Source organism: Clarias gariepinus, chromosome 19 (assembly GCF_024256425.1).
Source record: "Clarias gariepinus isolate MV-2021 ecotype Netherlands chromosome 19, CGAR_prim_01v2, whole genome shotgun sequence".
Lineage (NCBI taxonomy): Eukaryota > Metazoa > Chordata > Actinopteri > Siluriformes > Clariidae > Clarias > Clarias gariepinus.
Window position 1 is genome coordinate 19353840 of NC_071118.1, and position 20229 is coordinate 19374068.

The 20229-nt window shown below is 39.7% G+C and overlaps 1 protein-coding gene across 3 annotated transcripts in view; it reads left to right on the forward strand.

The window, feature by feature from the left end:
- The window catches only part of ap3b1a (adaptor related protein complex 3 subunit beta 1a), a 59711-nt gene that overhangs the window by 31191 nt on the left and 8291 nt on the right, over positions 1 to 20229 (forward strand). For all 3 annotated transcript variants that reach the window (XM_053477977.1, XM_053477975.1, XM_053477976.1), the window contains 6 exons: positions 111 to 276; positions 467 to 623; positions 922 to 973; positions 2216 to 2322; positions 10008 to 10236; positions 17762 to 17846. In XM_053477977.1, coding sequence (XP_053333952.1) covers positions 111 to 276; positions 467 to 623; positions 922 to 973; positions 2216 to 2322; positions 10008 to 10236; positions 17762 to 17846 — 796 coding nt within the window. The remainder of the gene's footprint in view (positions 1 to 110; positions 277 to 466; positions 624 to 921; positions 974 to 2215; positions 2323 to 10007; positions 10237 to 17761; positions 17847 to 20229) is intronic.

Below are 20229 nucleotides of genomic sequence, written 5' to 3' on the forward strand. Positions count from 1 at the left end.
TGTGTGCGCGCGTGTGTGTATGAGAGGCATGTGGATCATAGTAAATTTAAATTGTTTATACTGTTTAATGGTTGTGTGTGCGTGTGTGTATATGTATGTATATAATATAGAGTCAAGCAGCAACACAGAGAGTGAGGAAGATAGTGAAAGTAGCAGCAGTTCTGATGAGAGCTCCAGCCAATCAGAGAAAAGCAGCGACTTGGGTTCTGACACAAAAAAAAGGAAAACTCAGAAAAACAAAGAACTTCAACAAGGCACAAAACTCAGTATCAAAAGGTACCCCTTCTACATCAGTCAACCATAACATTGAAACACCTACTTTTTCACCTGCCAAAATCAGCCTTTAAGGCATGCATATTATCACATAACTACTGTGTTAAAAATTTTCTAAAACATTTAGAAAACCTTTTTTAGGGTAACCTTATAATTATGCCACACATTTAAAGCAAATGTCTGTGTGTTTTAGTGACTCAGATGTTGACCAAAACAACAGGCATTTGGGGAAGACTGATTCAGGCAGCGAGTCGAGGACCTCAGAGGACAGTTCTAGCTCTGAGTCTGACTCTGATTCAGACTCCCCAACTGAACAAATACCAAAAACCACACCTAAATCAGTTAAGAAGGTGAGAGAGATGAGCATGTTGATTAGTAGCAATACAATTTTCATGTTACAGTATGTTTCTTCTTTTTAGAATGATGTTCTTTTGTTGAAAAAAAAATACATTTTAACAGACCAATATAAAATGATGAAATTGTTTATAATGTAATGGCTTTCAAAAGTTTGAGGCCACAGAGTTGTGCAGTATCTAAAGGCAAAATTGGATTGCATGATCTTGCATGATTTTATCTTAAATATTTAGTTAACTTCAATGTTTTACATTATTTCCCTTTTGCTTCATGTCTTTGTGTCCTGTTTTTTAGGTGGAGAAACACAAGAAAGCAAAAGAGATTTCTCTTTTGGATCTAGATGACTGTAAGTTTCCAGGAGTAAACATGTATCAAAGTGTGTATTTATTGTGTTAGCACTTTTGCGGGTTGTCTATGATTGAACCTTATAAAAGACAAACTTATTTAACTTTTTGAAAACATGGATTTTCTTCAAAAATATCTATTGTAGGATGATTGTAATTGTGTTTTCCCATGATGACACGCATTTCTTTGGAAGGATGGTTTTCTAATTTCATTCTACACCGCCCTGCCAATAGCCATTTGGATTAAAAAAAAATAATAATAAATACTTAAGAACCTTTAGGACAATTACTGCAGGGATTTATATGTTTCAGCTGCAACCATTCTTTTAACACAAACTGATGCTTAATGAGATTATTCTCTCATTTCCTACACAACCATATCGGAAGACGTATCCCGTGGTTGTGCAAAAAATGCTTCTCTGTTGCAGAACAGTCCAGTTATTGGCAAGAATCAAACATAGACAACAAACAAGGAGATTTTTAAAATTATAGGAATTGGAATCAATTAATTATTAAAAACTTCGGGTAAACTAAGGATAGTGCTGAACCCTCAACTCCATAGAATTGTGGATAGAAGATAAATGATAAATGAAATTGACACACCCATCATGCATAATTGTTCACTGTACAAGCTTTTAGAGGCAGTGGTATGAGCTGAGGTCACTTCATTTGGTCAGGTCTAGGCTCAGCACTGTTATGTGACAGTAAAATGCCTTCATAACTTCATAAAGTGACCTGAAGATACTGAATGACCAGGTTATCACATCTTTGGTGTTTTTCCTTTCCTGATGGCACAGACATATTCTGGACTCAAATTGCGAGAGTGATTCCTGGAGTAAAGATTTTTTTTTTTTCACATGAATTGGCACCACAGAAACCTGACCATAACTGAAAGTCTTTGGGATGTGCTTCAGAAGACTTTACAGAGTAGTTCGACCCTCCTGTAATCAATACAGGATGGATCTCGGCCACAAATTAGTGCACTTCTAAATTAAAAAATATATATTATGATGTTACATAAGGTTATTAAAACAATGGCAGGGCTAATGCACACCATAATCAAAACAAAAGGCAGTCCTAAGGGACTAGGGGGCAATATAGCACTATGTTTTGGGGCAACATTTTTTTTTTTTTACCCTTTATGATTAATTTGCACTGTTGTCTATTTATGAACTTGTGTGTGTGTGTATGTGTGTATATATAAATATATATATATATATTTATAATATAATTTTTTTTTGTAGTTTCACCCACTGTTGTTACCACATCTAAGAGCTCCTTCCTCTCCCCAAGTCTTTTATCTGACCTGCAAGGCCTGTCACTTTCAGCCTCCTCTACCCCAGCCATCCAGGTGTGTTCATGATTATTTTCCTTTATGCATGTCCTTTTGTATTTACTGCTGTTCTCTCTTTTATGCAGGATGAGATTTTTTTTCTGGTGCTCAAATATTTTTGTGTTTGAATGTAAAATTGTTGACCTTTTTCAAGTCTGAAACAGACTTCCCTTTCCAATGAGAAGTATCTGAATGAAAGTGTGAGTGAGTGTTTTGGGAGGAATATGTCTCCGAAAGATGAAATAAAGGGGGATTCTTTCATCAATTCTCCATCCTGTATTTTTTCCCTTTTCTTTTATGAATTAATAAAAATAGAGGTGCAGAAAGTGAATATCTGCATCTCCTATTTTGTATGTTGTCTGTTATCAGTCTGTTTGCTCAATTTGAATTAGATTGAAATTGATTTTTTTGTTTGGTTTGATTCAGTTTCATGCTGCAGAGCATTAAGCAAAAGGCTTTTTTTTTTTTTTGGCTTGCAAAAGTGTTGAGTGAAGCGGTGAGGATAGAAACACGAATGTCTTGCATACCCGACAAGTCTAAACAAACCTTTCAAACGTGCACATAAAAATCAGATGTTAATTAAGAATGTCATTAAAAACAGACAGCTGGTAGATGGCCAACATTTGGATGAAGGCATTAAATCCATCGTCTGCTAACTCCTGTCACATTTGTATGATGTCCTTTAAAAAAAAAAAGCTGAATTAATTTGTATGTTTGCTTTAACAGTTTATTTTTTTTTAACTGTTATGACTCTACATGTCATTCACACTCATAATATTCACACTCATAATAAATCTCACATATTTGACATTATATTGGTCGTTTCTATAGCTGTACAGCATTTATTTAAGCATTGGTTGCCTAATGACATTTTTTTTTTTTGCCCAGATTTGAAATTATGTTAAACAAAAAATGTTTACTGCCTTTGACCAACCTAGTCATTATATGCCTTAGCTTGGCTATATTTGGCCTATATTTCTCAGCTATCCATCCTAGAATCCCTGCAGACAATTTCCCGCCTTGTCTGAGTTCATCTCTCCATCATCCCCAGGTTAGCAGGGTTGCCTGGGTTACCATGGGATTGTCAACATGTAAGGGGGGGGAGAAGTGGGTGTAGGGTAGTCCACAGCTGCATGATTGACAGACTCATCCGGACTGCTGTGCTGCTATAGGCTGTTATGCACAAGTCATTAGAATACTCCCCACGAGGCTGAGCTGCAGTCTAATCAGAACTGGAATAAAGAGTGAGATTGAGAAGAGAATGAACCGGCTGATTTCAAGTCAATGCTTTGCATAAATATATTATAGGCCTTTAGAGTCTCGGTCACAGTGGTTAAACCTGATCTTTGTTAGACATGCACACACGCACAATCGCATTCATTCATGCTTAAAAGAAGACCTACGCAAGTCTAAGTCTTGTGCATTTAACTCCTAATCTAAATAATATTCATAGCCAAAAATATTTTGTTAATTTAGCTGTATTTCAGGAATAAAACACTGGCCCTACGCTGTTATAGAAAAGTAAGTGATGGGTCACCTGAGATGAGGTAGAGAGCCCTTACTACCTCAATAATTTATTTAACAAGAACAGCATGCCCAGAAGTTTTTCTTACCCTCATATTACAACATTTTTTAACATTCTTTTATTTATTGAAGAAAAGTATAATTCTTAGTTATAGCTACACTTAATGTTGTGCAATATTCAGGGGGGAAAAGTCCTTTTATTACTCAACACACACAAAGAGAGACACATACCAATCCTTGTTACTGAAAATCACAAACTACAAAGCCCTGTGTGTTGTTTTGTAAAAACTTAAAGGAATAGCTTTAACTCTGACACTTACAAAGAAAGGACCGACACTGCAGGCTTCTTCCAAAAAGTTTAAGAAACCTTTGTGCAGAAACCTTCCCCATATCATTATAACAACACTGAAAACGTGCTTTTACTAGCTGATCAACATCCAAAAATATAAGTTTGCTAGACTTATTAGGACTTATGGTTATCCTAGAATGAAATTTTAGTTAAGCAATATAATCTGTGTGTGACATTTTGACATTGGGATTCGTTCAAAAACAGCATTTCTGATAGCATTTCATTCATGATTAACACGAGGGGACAGGTATCAGCCTGGGGAAATTGAACTGTCGGAGGCGAGCACAAGCCAACTAGCCAAAACCTGCTGAGCATTTGACCCCATCACACAGAGGGGGTGTGTCATAATTCGTTCATTCCATACCCATCAGCCACCACTGACCCTGATGCATTTGTAGTGTGCCCAGTGTGAGCCTCATTATCATTCAGTAGCATGGACAAGATATAAACCATGCACGTGAGGGTGCGCGCGCACACACACACACACACACACACACACACACACACACACACACACAAACGCACATAAATTCAGTGTAGCCTGCCCTGCACAGACAGTATATAAGTTTGCTGTCAAATTGTACAAGCATGTACCTGGCTTAACCTCATTTGGTTCACACAGTGATCGAAGACCGTAAAAAAATTCCACTTGGAGTATTTAGTGTGTAGTGCAAAGCAGTTAAAAATTGTGTTGTGGTCCATATAAAGGCTATGATTACCACCTAAAGGCATGCATCGATACCCAAAATCTTTGCATTGACCCTACTCAGTAAGGGTACTGATCTTTGTGGGCATGTCAGCTTGGATAAGACAGATAATGATTAACTGTTTAATGTTCCATAGTGGACATAACACATGCTACAGTCCATGACCCCTCGAAAGTATTTACAGTATTACTTTAATAATCCTGATTTACCACACATTCATTGGCTCAATCTCTAAAGCCAATGCTAAAATCTTAATTTGTTGTTTGACTTGAAGTCTCTTATCTATAACTACATTATTTTGGCATTTATAAAAATGTACAGTATATAGAAATACATTTTTTCCCCACTGTGGGATGTGTGTGTGTTGTGTTTGTCAGCAATTATTTGTCAGAATGTGAAGGTGACTAAGGGAGTGGCCATCCATCATGCCACTTCCTTGTTGTTTATTCATAATAAGGTGCTCAATCACACTCTCCTGAGTACACACACATAAGCACATTCAGGGTGTGTGTGAGTGGGAGAGAGAGAATGTATGGTCAAGGTTACACTCCTATCCTTTTGTTATTTACTCTTACAGAGCAGAGGTGGTGGTCACTGTTTGTGTTTGTGTGTGGCAGTGATGATTGAAGTGTTGTTTGGTCTTCGAGGAGAGTGACCGTGTGGTCATCATGCTAAAATAAATAGCAAGGTAAAGTGATTTTAATATGACGGTTGGTTTGATGGTTTATCAACACAGGCTGCCCTGATGCTGCCAAAAGTCTACACCACCTTTGCTTATTGTATTACAGCATGGTTAGAGTTATGTCAAATATGTCAAAAGATCAGCGTTATAGTTCATTAATTATCATATTAAAGTTTTGTTAATGTTATAAGGTAAACTTAATAAAGTGAGCTTTTATGTGCTTTTCAGAAATTTAAATTTGCTAATATATTGTATGAAGTTGAAATTTTATGCTTTTTTTTTATTTCTTTCTCTGGACTGAAAAAAAAAGTGTCCCCATGTGTTTGATTTTAATACCCAATGACATGGTGGCTGTGAACCCTGAAATAATTATAACCCACATTATCACATCATACTTCTTTTCAAGATTCATGGTTTTCTATTATGTACATAAAACCAAGGAGAAAAATGTCAAATTACTCTAGTAAACTTTGCAATGTGTCTTCTTCTTCTTTGTCTTTCGGCTGTTCCCTTTCAGGGGTCGCCACAGCGAATCATTTGCCTACATCTAACCCTATCCCCTGCATCCTCTTCTCTCACACCAACTAACTTCATGTCCTCTCTCACTGCATCCATAAATCTCCTCTTTGGTCCTCTAGACCTCCTGCCTGGCAGTTCCAACCTCAGCATCCTTCTACCAATATATTCACCATTTCTCCTCTGAACATGTCCAAACCACCTCAATCTGGCCTCTCTGCCTTTTCTCCAAAACATCTAACGTGGGTTGTCCCTCTGATAAACTCATTCTTGATCCTATCCATCCTTGTCACTCCCAAAGAGAACCTCAACATCTTCAGCTCTGCTACCTCCAACTCTGCCATCTGTCTTTTCTTCAGCGCCACTGTCTCTAAGCCGTAGAGCATTGCTGGTCTCACCACTGTCCTGTACACCTTTCATTCTCGCTAATACTCTTTTATCGCACAACATACCTGACACTTTTCTCCACCCATTCCAACCTGCCTGTACCCGCCTCTTCACCTCCTTTGAACACTCTCCGTTGCTCTGGACCGTTGACCCTAAGTACTTAAAATCCTGCACCTTCTTTACTTCTGCTTCCTGTAGCTTCACCGATCCTCCTGGGTCCCTCTCATTTACACACATGTATTCTGTCTTGCTGCGGCTAACCTTCATTCCTCTGCTTTCCAGAGCATACCTCCACCTCTCCAAATTTTCCTCCACCTGTTCCCTGCTCTCGCTACAGAGCACAATGTCATCTACAAACATCATAGTCCATGGAAACTCCTGTCTTACCTCATCTGTCATCCTGTCCATCACCAGAGCAAACAAAAAGGGGCTTAGAGCCGATCCTTGATGCAGACCCACCTCCACCTTGAACTCTTCTGTCACACCTACAGCACATCTTACCACTGTCTTACAGCTCTCACATGTCCTGCACCACTCTAACATACTTCTCTGCCACTCCAGACTTCCTCATACAATACCACAGCTCCTCTCTTGGCACCCTGTCATACGCTTTCTCTAAATCTAAAAAGACACAATGCAACTCTGTTACCTTCTCTGTACTTTTCCGCCAGCATCCTCAAAGCAAATACTGCATCTGATGCACTTTTTCTAGGCATAAAACCATATTGCTGCTCACAAATGCTCACCTCTGCCCTTAACCTAGCTTCCACTACTCTTTCCCACAGCCTCATTGTCTGGCTCATTAGCTTTATACCTCTATAATTGCCACAACTTTGCACATCTCCCTTGTTCTTAAAAATTGGCACCAATACACTTCTCCTCCATTCCTCTGGAATCCTCTCACTCTCCAAGATCTTGTTAAACAAACTTGTCAGAAACTCTACTGCCACCTCTCCTAAGCACTTCCATACCTCCACAGGTATGTCATCAGGACGAACAGCCTTTCCACTCTTCATCCTCTTCAACGCCCTTCTCACCTCACTTCTACTAATATTTGCTACTTCCTGTTCCACAACAGTCACCTCTTCTACTCTTTGTCCTCTTTCGTTTTCCTCATTCATCAACTCCTTAAAGTACTCCTTCCATCTTCCCATCACCCTCCTGGCATCTGTCAGTACATTTCCATCTCTATCTTTAATCACTCTAACCTGCTGCACATCCTTCCCATCTCTATCTCTCTGCCTTGCCAACCTGTACAGATCCACCTCTCCCTCCTTACTGTCTAGCCTAGCATACAAGTCCACATATGCTCTTTGTTTGGCCTTTGCCACCTCTACCTTCACCTTACTCTGCATCTCCCTGTACTCCTGTCTACTTTCTTCAGTCCTCTCAGTGTCCCACTTCTTCTTAGCTAGCCTCCTTCCCTGTATACACTCCTGGACTTCCTCATTCCACCACCAAGTCTCCTTGTCCACTTTCCCCTTACCTGATGATACACCTAGTACCCTCCTGCCTGTCTTCCTGATCACATTGGCTGTAGTTGTCCAGTCAACTGAAAGCCCCTCCTGACCACCCATAGCCTGTCTCAACTCCTCCCTAAAGACTTCACAACATTCTTCCTTTCTCAGCTTCCACCACTTTGTCCTCTGCTCTGCCTTTGTCCTCTTCGCCTTCCTCACCACCAGGGTTATTTTACACACCACCATTCTGTGTTGTCTGGCTACACTCTCCCCTACCAACACTTTGGAGTCGCTGATCTCTTTCAGGTTACAACGTCGACACAAGATGTAGTCGACCTGAGTGCTTCTGCCTCCACTCTTATGTGTCACCCTATGTTCCTGCCTCTTCTGAAAGAAAGTATTTACTACTGCCATTTCCATCCTCTTTGCAAAGTCCACCACCACATTTCTGTCCTGAAGACCAAACCTGCCTATTACATTTTTATCACCTCTGTTCCCTTCCCCAACATGTCTATTGAAGTCTGCACCAATCACCACTCTTTCACCTCTGGGGATGCTCTGCATCACTTCATCTAACTCACTCCAGAATTTCTCCTTCTCTTTTAACTCACATCCTACCTGTGGGGCATAACCACTAACAACATTGAACATTATCCCTTCAATTTCCAGCTTCAGACTCATCACCCTATCTGATACTCTCTTCACCTCTAGAACATTCCAAACTCATCTTTTAGAATAACTCCTACTCCATTTCTTTTCCTATCCACATCATGGTAAAACAATTTGAACCCTTATCCTAAGCTTCTAGCCTTGCTACCTTTCCACCTGGTCTCCTGGACACAGTATATCCACCTTCCTTCTCTGCATCATATCAACTAACTCTCTTGCCTTCCCTGTCATAGTCCCAACATTCAAAGTCCCTACTATCACTCCTAAACTCTTGCCTTTCCTCTTCTCTCTCTGCTTTCGAACACGCCTTCCTCCTCTCCTTCTTCGACCAACAGTAGCCCAATTTTCACCAGCACCCTGTAGGTCAACAACATCAGTGGCGGTCGTTGTTAACCCGGGCCACGACTGATCCGGTATGGGAATTATATTCGTGATTCGCATCATTGATTTGGCAAATGTTTTACGTCGGATGCTCTTCCTGACACAACCCTCTGCATTTATCCAGACTTGGGACTGGTACAAGAAGACACTGGATTGCACAACCCCACCCCCACCCCCCCTGCTCACAGGCCAAGTTGCTCGCAATCCTAGGTTCCATTATACTTTTAATTTCTAGCTTACTGCCCACCAGAAGTCTGTGTCTTTAGCGTTAAATGCTATGAGCTACTTCTTCCCATGTCTCTTTGTAGAAGAAACTGTTCTGCTGCTACAACATCTTTTTAAATGTCTTTTTAAGGTACCAATGCCCAGATATTTCTAAAAATAATAGTAGTAAAAAAAGAACTATGATTCCATAAAGGGAGAAAAATCCAAGTGACATTTTTACAAAAGAAAGGGAAATTAAAAGAAAATTAATTAAATGGGTAAACACATATTGGTATAAATATCAAGGCAACTGACTCGGATTGCATGTCATACCACACAAACCACATGAAATTTTATGGACAAGACCATCACCAGTAAATCCTCACAAGGCCTGTTCTAGTTATTGCAGCAGCAGTAACCCCTAACCCCCTAATTTAGGCGTGTCCAATTCCTCCCAGTCACTAAAGTTTCCTCCGATCCGACCATCTTTTCGAACTGCTTGCTCACACACCGTTGGGGGCGGCGTAACACACTCGGAGGGACAGTGCTATCTGTCCCTGCGCAAGCTCACAGACGGCTCTGATTGGCTAGTAGAGCCGTTATTAATGTGGGAGCACTAAGTACCTCTCATCCCTCCCCCCTGAGAGAGCTTGGCCAGCATCAGGGTTACAGCATCACCCGGGGATCGAACCAGCGATCTCCAGATGATAGGGCGAGCGCTTTTACCACTGCGCCACTCGGAGGCCGTAAAGTATTTATTTAATGCATTTTCATTGCATATACGAGTAACATGTATGTATGTATGTATGTATGTATGTATGCAGGTTACCAGTCCCGTGTTTGTTCCAGTTCGTTCTTTTGAGCTGCTCCATAACATGACTGGAAAAGGCCTGGCTGCTCAATATCACTTCCCGCGGCAACCATGTATCTATGGTAACCACATGGTTTCTCTTCAGTTGACACTTAGCAACCACAGTGACCACGTTCTACACAACATCCATATAGTGGAGACGGCATCCACCAGTCTGAAAATCCACCACTTCAGCCCCATAGGTAAGACTAACATAACCCTGTCAAAATGGCACTGTTGAGTTTATTTAGACCTGTTATGAGATTGAAGGTGTACTTATTAAAATATTGTATAGACTGTAACACTTAGCATGTGTTTTATTACAGGAAATTAATTTAATATAAAGCATAAATATTTAATATAAGCCTTGTTACTCTGTACCCTTTAAGGTGTAGATAGAAGGCTTAGCATATTTTTACATTATTACTTGTTAAGGCTTAAGTTACTGGTTTCCCTGTGATAACATTGTATATGTTTGAATAATGGTCTGTTTAATGCTGTAGCTTACTCTCCAGGTGAGAATAGGTAATTATAAACAGGTCATGATATGGCGAAGGTATTAGAGTAAATACACAGTGTGAATCTTAAATAAGTGGAATGATAAAGCTGAAGTTATTTAACGAGGAACTACTGTGACAAAATCAAAGTAGGACATCACAGTATGCATCACCTCACAGTTAGTAGCGCGCCAAAAGTACAGGCTCAACGAACAAGCACCATCTGTGACAGAGAATCGCCACCTCACGGTCTCTACCCCTAGGTAACTATGAGATAACAGTTTAGGTGCTGTGCATAAAACACTGCGAGTAAGTCAAGTTAAGAGGATACCATCTAAGCAAAATGGCTGAAGAAACCTTTGGAAAAACGATTAAGCAATTGAATAGGGAGAGAACTTCTGCAAAAGGTAGCTTCACCAGACAAGCTTACTTTCTCTACAGAGAAGTGCAAAATATGTTGGAATCATACCTTCAAAAAGAATTTAAAAAGCTCTTTTCTGGAGCAAGAAAAGTTTTTGAAATCAATGATTACAAGGCTACTATCTCCGCGGCAGAGACGACTTGTAAACGTGCCGTCACCATTTCTGTTGACAGCAAAGGCTATAATATGCAACTGGAACTCTTGATGAGACTGGTGATGGAAGCAACCAAGGCTCTGGTGAACTGGGAAAGAAGGCCCTCACAACTTAAAGAGCAGAGATAAAGGGTCATGTATAAAAGTTGAAGGAGTTTAGCAATGATTGTAAAGCAAGAAAAGTTGAATTTGCATGTACTTAAAGGGTTAATGAAAATGTTTGAAAGTCAGAAACTGAAATGAAAGACACATTTTGCTCGGTCCATAGCGAAGCTGCAGTCAAGTATGAGGAAATCTTTAAAAAGGCTGAAGCCCTAAATATCTTTAAGATAATGCAAAGAGGGAAAAGTCATGAGGCTGAAACAAAGAGCAGGCTCACTCGCAAGTAACCAGGATTTTCTTGAGTGGTTGAGGTGGGACAGTATTGGAGCATTAAGATGATGTAAAACTCTGTCTGGCTAAAAGAGCATGAAGTCCATTTTTACAGGTTCCTTTTGAGAGATACTGAGGAATAAGAAATAGGCGGGTATGCCATAATAAGGGTCAACATCGTAGATGACATCCTCACATGCCACAATGACAATGAGAGACTGACCATGATGATAAATAGACTTGAAGAGATTCTGACAGCTGGCAAATTCGCACTTAAGTCATAGGTAAGGTCAGGGCAAATTAGAAGGCAAGTGACTGGTGCACAAACTCAGTCAACTGATCATACTTTCAAACCAGATGATGGAAGAAGAAAATAAAGTTTTGGTAACAGGGTACTTGGTAGAAAAGAAAAAAACTCATCATCACTTCCATTAACTTCTCAAAAAGGGAAAATAAAATGGGAACAGGCCAGATCCTTCTTAAAGGTGAAGTGAAACTGAAAACGCCTAACCCCTTGACCATACAGCTACTAAGCCAGGTTGCTGGGCTCTGACCAAGTTGGTCTCGTTACTACTGCCAAGCAAAAAGGTCCGATTCTTAAATGGGAGTTTAACTCTACAAACATAGGACAAGCCGCTTCGGAAAATCTAAAAAATGAGACCTTAAAGAATGAACATACTCAAGGAGTATGTGCAGCTCAGTCTAGTTTCACAGAAGTCTCACACCAGATGGCAGTGACAAGATCTATAGGGCCGTATTGCACCTACGGTGAGAAACAGACCAAGGGTTGATTGGTCGGGTCTAAGGCCATGTTAGCACCACTAGACCAGAAGAAAGACGCTATCAAAGCTGAGATCTGTGGCGGAGTTTTCGCTGCTCGCCTCCAAAAGTACTTTGAGAGGAAAGGGCGGATGGAAGTTGAGCATTGATTCCACTTGGTAGACAGTCAGACCATGTTGGGGGCCATTCAACGTGATGGATACGGGTTCCAGAGTGGCCAAAGGAATCTGCTGCAAAGATTACTGCTGATGCAAGGGGAAGAGTTAATAAATTGCAAAGGAAGACATTATTAGCAGTTCTGACAAGAGCTCAAACAGTGAAGGAACTGAGAGAAACAGAAGAGGATGATCTCAAAGAACAATGCACTGAAAACTAAGGGTGTTTTAACTGATGTCGCTTTTGACCCAAGCAGCCTTGAAAATCTTCAAGAAATCGAGATTCGAGGAAAATCTTCCAGGAAGAGCACAAGGTGAATTAGTTATCAAAAAAATAGTGGACATGAATAGGTTTAGAACTTAACCAAACTAGTTAGTAAATGTTGTGGGTATGGGGTGTGTGTGTGCCATAAGAAAATGGTTAGGGGTTCAAAGAAAAGCTGTGCCCTAGCAGCACAGGAAAGTGTGACATTTCCTGACACTACGCTTAACTGACTTACTGTATATAGCGGTAACTTTGGACTCCTAGTATGTGGTGGCAGAATCCAAATATTTGATGAGGATAAGGTTGCAGTTTCGATATCACCCGACAGGGCATGGGTGTCTACGTTATTGGTCCGAGGAGCCCACAATGCAAATCATGAGGAAGTGGCAGGTATGCTCCTCAGAATGAGAAAGAAAGCATGGGTGATTTAAGGTCAGAGACTGGCCAAGAAAATAGTAGACAGCTTTGCTTTCTGATTTGCAAAAAGGCAAGAGCAATGAGGTTTCGGCAAGCTAAGGGTGACCTGCTTTTTTTAAAAAGCAAAACCAGCTGTGCCCTTCGCATTTACAACCCTCGACTTGCTTGGTCCTTACGAAGTTAAAGATGGAGTCAGGGAAAAAAGTACAGCTTAAAGTCTAAGGATTTGTTTTCTACTGCATGGCGTCAAGAGCTATACACGCTAGTGTTGTGAATGATTAGTCCTTTTAGGGCTTTCTACTAGCCTACCAGAGATTTACAGGCAACATCCAAGAAAACTGTGGTTCGAATTTCATTGGAGCTAAACCTGCTCTTGAAGAACTCAACAAGTTCTTGGATAAGCTCCAGCAATCTGAGCTGGAGGGAGAGGCAGCTAAACATGGTTTTAGAAAATCCATCCTGCAAGTTCTCCTCACAGGAATGGGAAGGCGTGGGGTGAGTGCCAAGCCTTTCTCTACATGTCAGCCAATCTAGCAAATAAAAGACCTTTAGATGCAAGAACACAGAGTAGAGAGGACTGCATAGAATGTTACTCCCAACCCTCTCTCGAAAGGTCTCGGGAGACCCAGGCAAGTCAAGAGACTGCAGACTGAAGAGGTTTAATTCTTGTTAAGAAGGCTTCAGGGTGTCCAAAAAAGTCCAGCGAGCGCCAGGATCGTCTCCTAAAGTGGATTCAGCTGTGGGATCAGAGTGCCACCATTGAAGAGATTGCTCAGGAATGGCAGCAGGTGTGAAGCATGGCCTGGTGTCAAGAAGGGCAGCAAAGAAGCCACTTCTCTCCAAAAACATCAAACATCAGGGACAGATTGATCTTCTGCAGAAAGTATGGTAAATAGACTGCTGAGGACTGGGGCAAAGTCATAGTCTCCGATGAAGCCGATGATTTTAAATCTTTTTGTGATTCTATCAGTCTTACCCAGTTGGTCAATTTACCTACTCGGCCGAATCTCAAAAGCCCCGAAAAGTCTACCTTAATCGACTTGATTTTGACAAATGTTCCGCATAAATTTTCATCTTTGGGTGTCTTTTGTAATGACTTAAGTGACCACTGTGTTGTTGCTGCTATTAGAAATACTTAAGTGGCCAAGTCACAACATCGTATTATTTTTAAAAGAACTCTGAAACATTTTATTGAACAAGCATTTTATCATGATTTGTCAAATTATGACTGGAAAAAAATAGGATTGATCCCTGATGTAGAATTAGCGTGGGCATTCTTTAGGGATGGGTTTATGCAAATTGTGAACAAACATGCTCCATTAAGAAGATATCGGATCATGAAAACTCTTGGTTCTCTTCAGAGCTGGCAGATATTATTCATGAGCGCAACCTGGCTTGGGCCAAAGCTAGGAAAACAGGCAGTGATTGGCTTCTTTTCAGACAACTAAGAAACAAATGTACTTCCTCTATTAAGAAAGCTAAATCTGAATATTATCTGTCTGTCACCACTGAGAACCTAAACAATCCACAGAAGTTCTTAGAAAATCATTAAGTCTTTTTCAGTGAGTAAAAGCTCCCACACTCTACCCACCTATGTTTTGAAGGATTCTGTTCCTGTTTATGATAGGAGGGAGATTATGAATTGCTTTAACAAGCACTTTATATCTTCTGGCTCTTTGTTTGACTCTCTGAACCCAGTCCCTGTAAATTCTAGCACAAATCTTCCGGTGTACACTGGTCAGCCGTTTAATTTTGTTCCTTTTTCTGTACAGGAGGTCTGTAAAGCTCTTAAATTGTTAGACCCTAGAAAATCTCCAGGGCCGGACTTATTAGATCCTTACTTCTTGAAACTGGCAGCTGACTTTGTGGCGGAGCCTCTCACAACACTTTTTAAACTTACACTGGATACGAATAAAATTCCCTCAGTATGGAAATCAGCTTACATTGTTCCTCTATTAAAAGAGGCAACCCAGCAGTGTTAACTAATTATAGACCAATATCAAATCTATCTGTGCTGACCAAAGTTCTTGTGTGTGAGCAGTTAAAGGAGTTTTTACACACCAATGCCATTTTATCTAAATATCAATCAGGCTTTAAGAAAAATCACAGTACTATCACAGCTGCAATCATAGTGGTAAATGATATTACTATTGCACTTGATAAAAAACAACACTGTGCAGCCCTTTTTATTGATTTGTCAAAAGCATTTGATACCGTTGATCATTGTATTTTAAAACTTAGACTTTCCCAGTCAGGACTCTCTGAGAGAGCAGTGGCATGGTTCTCAAACTACCTCAGTAACAGGGCTTAAAATCTGATGGTTTATGTTCCAACTTTGTTACAGTGCACAACGAGTGCCACAGGGTTCTGTATTAGGTCCCCTTCTATTTATTATTTATGTAAACAATCTTAGTTTAAATGTGCCAGATGCAAACTTGCACTTCTATGCGGATGATAGTCATTTACAGCTGTGGTTCAACTCTTGTCCAAGCCATTGACTCCTTGCAGAAAGCCTTTTCTGCTGTCCAGCACTTATTACTTCTGCTTAAACTTGTTCTCAATGCAGACAAATCAAAGCTTATGTTGTTTTCTAAATCAAGGAATTTGGCCCAAAGAATTCCATCATTAACCACTCTTGAAGGTAATAAAATAGAGTTGGTTTACACCTATAAATATCTGGGAATCTTAATTGATGACTCGCTCACTTTCAAACCACATGTGGAGAATCTTGTGAAAAATTTGAGGTTAAAATTGAGATTTTATTTTCAAAATAAGTTGTGTTTCTCTTTTAATACAAAGAAGCGGCTTGTTGCTGCAACATTCTTGCCTGTGTTGGATTATGGTGATATTCTATATATGAATGCTTCTGCTCAATGTCTTCGAATAGTTGATATTGTGTATCATGCTTCACTGAGGTTCATAACTAACTGTAAATTTCAGACTCACCACTGTGAGTTATATTCTCAGGTAGGATGGCCTGCTTTGGTAGGTCGGAGGAACTCTCACTTATATAGTTTTATATATAAGGCGATACTTGGGTTGCTGCCTTCTTATATATGTTCCCTGCTTGTAATGAAACATGCTGGTCGGTATTCTCTTCGTCCGCATGGTTACTTTGTTGCTTTATGTTCCATTTGCCCGAACTGAACTTGGTAAAAGAGCTTTTGTCCATTTAGCACCCATGGCTTGGAACAAATTGCAGAAGGAATGGAAATTGACTGAATTCATTTCACTAAGTGCCTTTAAATTTAAACAACGAATCCTTGAGACTAAGTCCATAATATGCAATTGTTTCATATATATTGTCATTTTATTTAAATGTATTTAATTTAATTTTATTTTATTTGTATTATTTTATTTATTTTTGCGTGCGTGTTGTTGTCTGTGTTTGAGTAATTTCTGTAACTGTGAGACATTTGCTACTGCCTATCTTGGCCAGGTCTCCCTTGAAAAAGAGGTTTTTAATCTCAGTGGGATCTTCCTGGTTAAATAAAGGTTAATAAATAATAAATAAAAGCCTCTTTCCGATTGTTTGGGGCATCTGGAAAAAGGCTTGTCCGGAGAAGAAAAGGTGAGCGCGACCATCAGTCCTGTGTCATGCCAACAGTAAAGCATCCTGAGACCATTCATGTGTGGGGTTGCTTCTCATTCAAGGGAGGGGGGCTCACAATTTTGCCCAAAAACACAGCCATGAATAAAGAATGGTACCAAAACACCCTCCAACAGCAACTTCTTCCAACAATTTAACAACAGTTTGGTGAAGAACAATGCATTTTCCAGCACGATGGAGCACTGCAAAAGTGATAACTAAGTGGCTCGGGGACCAAAGCGTTAAAATTTTGGGTCCATGGCCTGGAAACTCCCCAGATCTTAATCCCATTGAGAACTTGTGGTCAATCCTCAAGAGGCGGGTGGACAAACAAAAACCCACTAATTCTGACAAACTCCAAGAAGAGATTATGAAAGAATGGGTTGCTATCAGTCAGGATTTGGCCCAGAAGTTGATTGAGAGCATGCCCAGTCGAATTGCAGAGGTTATGAAAAAGAAGGGCCAACACTGCAAATAAGTCAGTATTTGCAGTGTTGGCCCTTCTTTTTCATAACCTCTGCAATAAATGTTGCATAAATGTCATGTAATTGTTGATAAAAGCCTTTAAAACTTATGAAGTGCTTGTAATTATATTTCAGTACATCACAGAAACAACTGAAACAAAGGTCTAAAAGCAGTTTAGCAGCAAACTTTGTGAAAACTATTTGTCTCATTCTCAAAACTTTGGCAACGACAGTATATGCAGTCATTTACTGCAAATATTTTTAAGCTAAGCAATAAGTATTGCAATTTAATTTATTAAAGACATAATTTATAAAAGGCATATGGCAGATATTAAATTGCTGTAGATAGTGCACCATTTGGTGCTACTGTAAATACCCCAAAAGTAAAGCTGAAAGCACTCATTTTTCAAGGTCAATTCTAGTATGACTGTGGTTAATTTTAGCTAATGCACCCTAGGTATTCAGATTAGAACCCACCCATTCTTTAAAATTGCACATGTGCAAAGCCGCAGTTTGGCTCTGGCCTGACAAATATCATAATTAAAGTCTATCTTTGTCGCTCTTTCCACCTCTCTCTTTTTTATATTTTGCTCTTTTTGTACCCATCTTCTACAGAGAGTTTGGAGCTGGGGGCATCAATAACAGTTTCAGTTGGGGTAGATTTTAATGACTCAACCCAGGCGGCCAGTTTCCAGTTATGGTAAGCGCTTTTTTCCACTCCCACAAATTTTAAAGACAAAGTCCTCAAAGACTTTGCGCATTCAATTCCAATTTAATTTGTATAGCAATTTTAACAGTGGTTATTGACACAAAGCAGCTTTACAGAATCAAAAGAAAACTATGGAAATTTCTATGGAATGTGAGAATGTTTATGAAATAAAAATGATCAGATTGTGCCTGATGAGTGAGCCAAGGGTGACAATGGCAGGGAAAACCCCCCTGAGATGGCAATAGGAAAAAAAACTTTGAAAGGAACCATAATAGGGACATATTAGAAACAGGAATTCTTTTGCCGTAATACTGTTTTGGGCAGCTAGAAGTTTATTATAACAGATAATGTCTTTAAGTTAATATAGAGTCCAGTGTAATAATAAAGGCTCAAATAGACTGTAGGAAATTCCAGTCCTGAAGTATTCAGCGACAGCAGTCACAAGTCCTTAAAGAGCAGTACCAGCTGGGGCCAGGAACGTCTTCTTGGTAAAGTGGAACTGTCCTCAGTCACCACACGCATCCCAATCAGACCACATGGGCACCAGGATGAGTCAGACAGACCCAGAGGGCAGAGGGGTCTGGATCAATGGCAGCTGAGAAGCAGCATTTATAGCTCGACAGGCAGAGGCAGGAAGAGAGAAAAAAAGAGAAGGAGAGATAAGTTATGTATGGTCACAGTCACATAATATATAAGGTAAATGTATATTTAGTGCAGGGTTCAAGCAGGGACTGTGACAGGACTAACTATGACAACATAACTAAAAGGGAAAGCCAGAAGTTGATTTTTTTTATTTTTTATTTTTTATTTTTTTACTTGTTTGATCTACACTGGGTAATAGAGGTGTATGAATATGTTGTTGTTGGTCTTTCGGCTGCTCCCGGCAAGGGGTTGGCACAACAACTTGGCACAGGCTTTACGCCATTTTATCTGGGCTTGGGATCGGCACGGCAACCAGTGGCTGGGGGTTTAAGCACTGGCTGGGAATACAATGTACAATGACACTGTTGTGTGGGTGCGTATGAGAGACATGCTCTATGTCACTAATAATACTAATATCTTAGCCTATCAATTAACATGTTCTGTCTTTTATACTCATACATTTTGACCTTTCTGGATTCTATAGCCTCTGTATACAGTATGTGATTTTATTTTTTAATCACCTGTCTCACTCACTTTCTTGCCTTTCTGTCTGACCTTAAACAGACAATGAGCAAATGCCCCTGTATAAAATCACATTTGTGACTTCCCCAGAAAAACATATGTGCATTTATTTTATTTTTTTTTTGGTACAGGTGATGTAGTGGTTCCTTGTTTGCCATCATATGCATGATCAAAAAGCCTGTCTGCAGTTAGGCGACGGTCTCTCCCACACAATTATTAGCCCACAATATCATGAAGGACACTGTCGCAGAGATAAAATGTTTATAAATATACCGATAACTTTAAGAAGAAAACCAATTTAACTGTGTGTTCCTACCAGTGGCAGCATTTCTTTTGACGCCATGACATTCAAAATCGCATTGATGGTGACAACTTGTGGCCAACATGCATCCAGCACCTATGTAGTTTTTATGACCTTGTGGATCTGTTTAAATGATTGACTGATAAAGCTGCACTTCCAGCACAATAATTGTACACTGTAAACATGTATAAGGCTTATTTGGAGCGAAAGTAGGGAAAGGCTTACAGTAAGGAATTTAGACCTATGAAGTAAATATGAAGCTGTATGATCTCTTGGATAGAGAAAACCAGCAAAGTTATTGTACATCCTTTTTTTGTAATTTATTATTTTTGTGTTCATAATAGTGTTTTTAAAAACAAACTAAGTTTTCTGTGCATGTTAAACTCTATCTCCTTTTATACTGAAAGACACCAATGCTGACACTTAAAAACACTATGCTGTTATCTCCTATCTATCTGTGATTAATAAAATTGTAAGGAATCTGCATGTAGGCTTATACACCAACAGGTTCATATGTATTTGAAATTAAGCAATCGAGATGTGATAGGAGTGTAGTTTTCACAGGGTCCCTGCAGCTGCTTTAAAAGAATTTATGATCTAAAATGTCTGAAATTGTAGTAGGGGAAAGTGTGTTATTTTATTTTGTTTGTTTGTTTTACCACAACACCAACTGTTTATTGATGGTGACTGCTGATAGAAATAGGAAGATACGTTCTGAAATGTATAGAGATATAGTTTTGCTTAGATCTAGTCAAATGCTGCTTCACAGTGCAGATTGACAACAACCCAAAAAAGCAGCCCAAAGGCAAGAATTGAAATGTAGGAAAGTGAACACAAGGCAAACAAGTGGTAACTGAAGGCAGATGCAGTAATGCTCTCATTAAACTTCTGAAGAAAGGAAACCCGTGT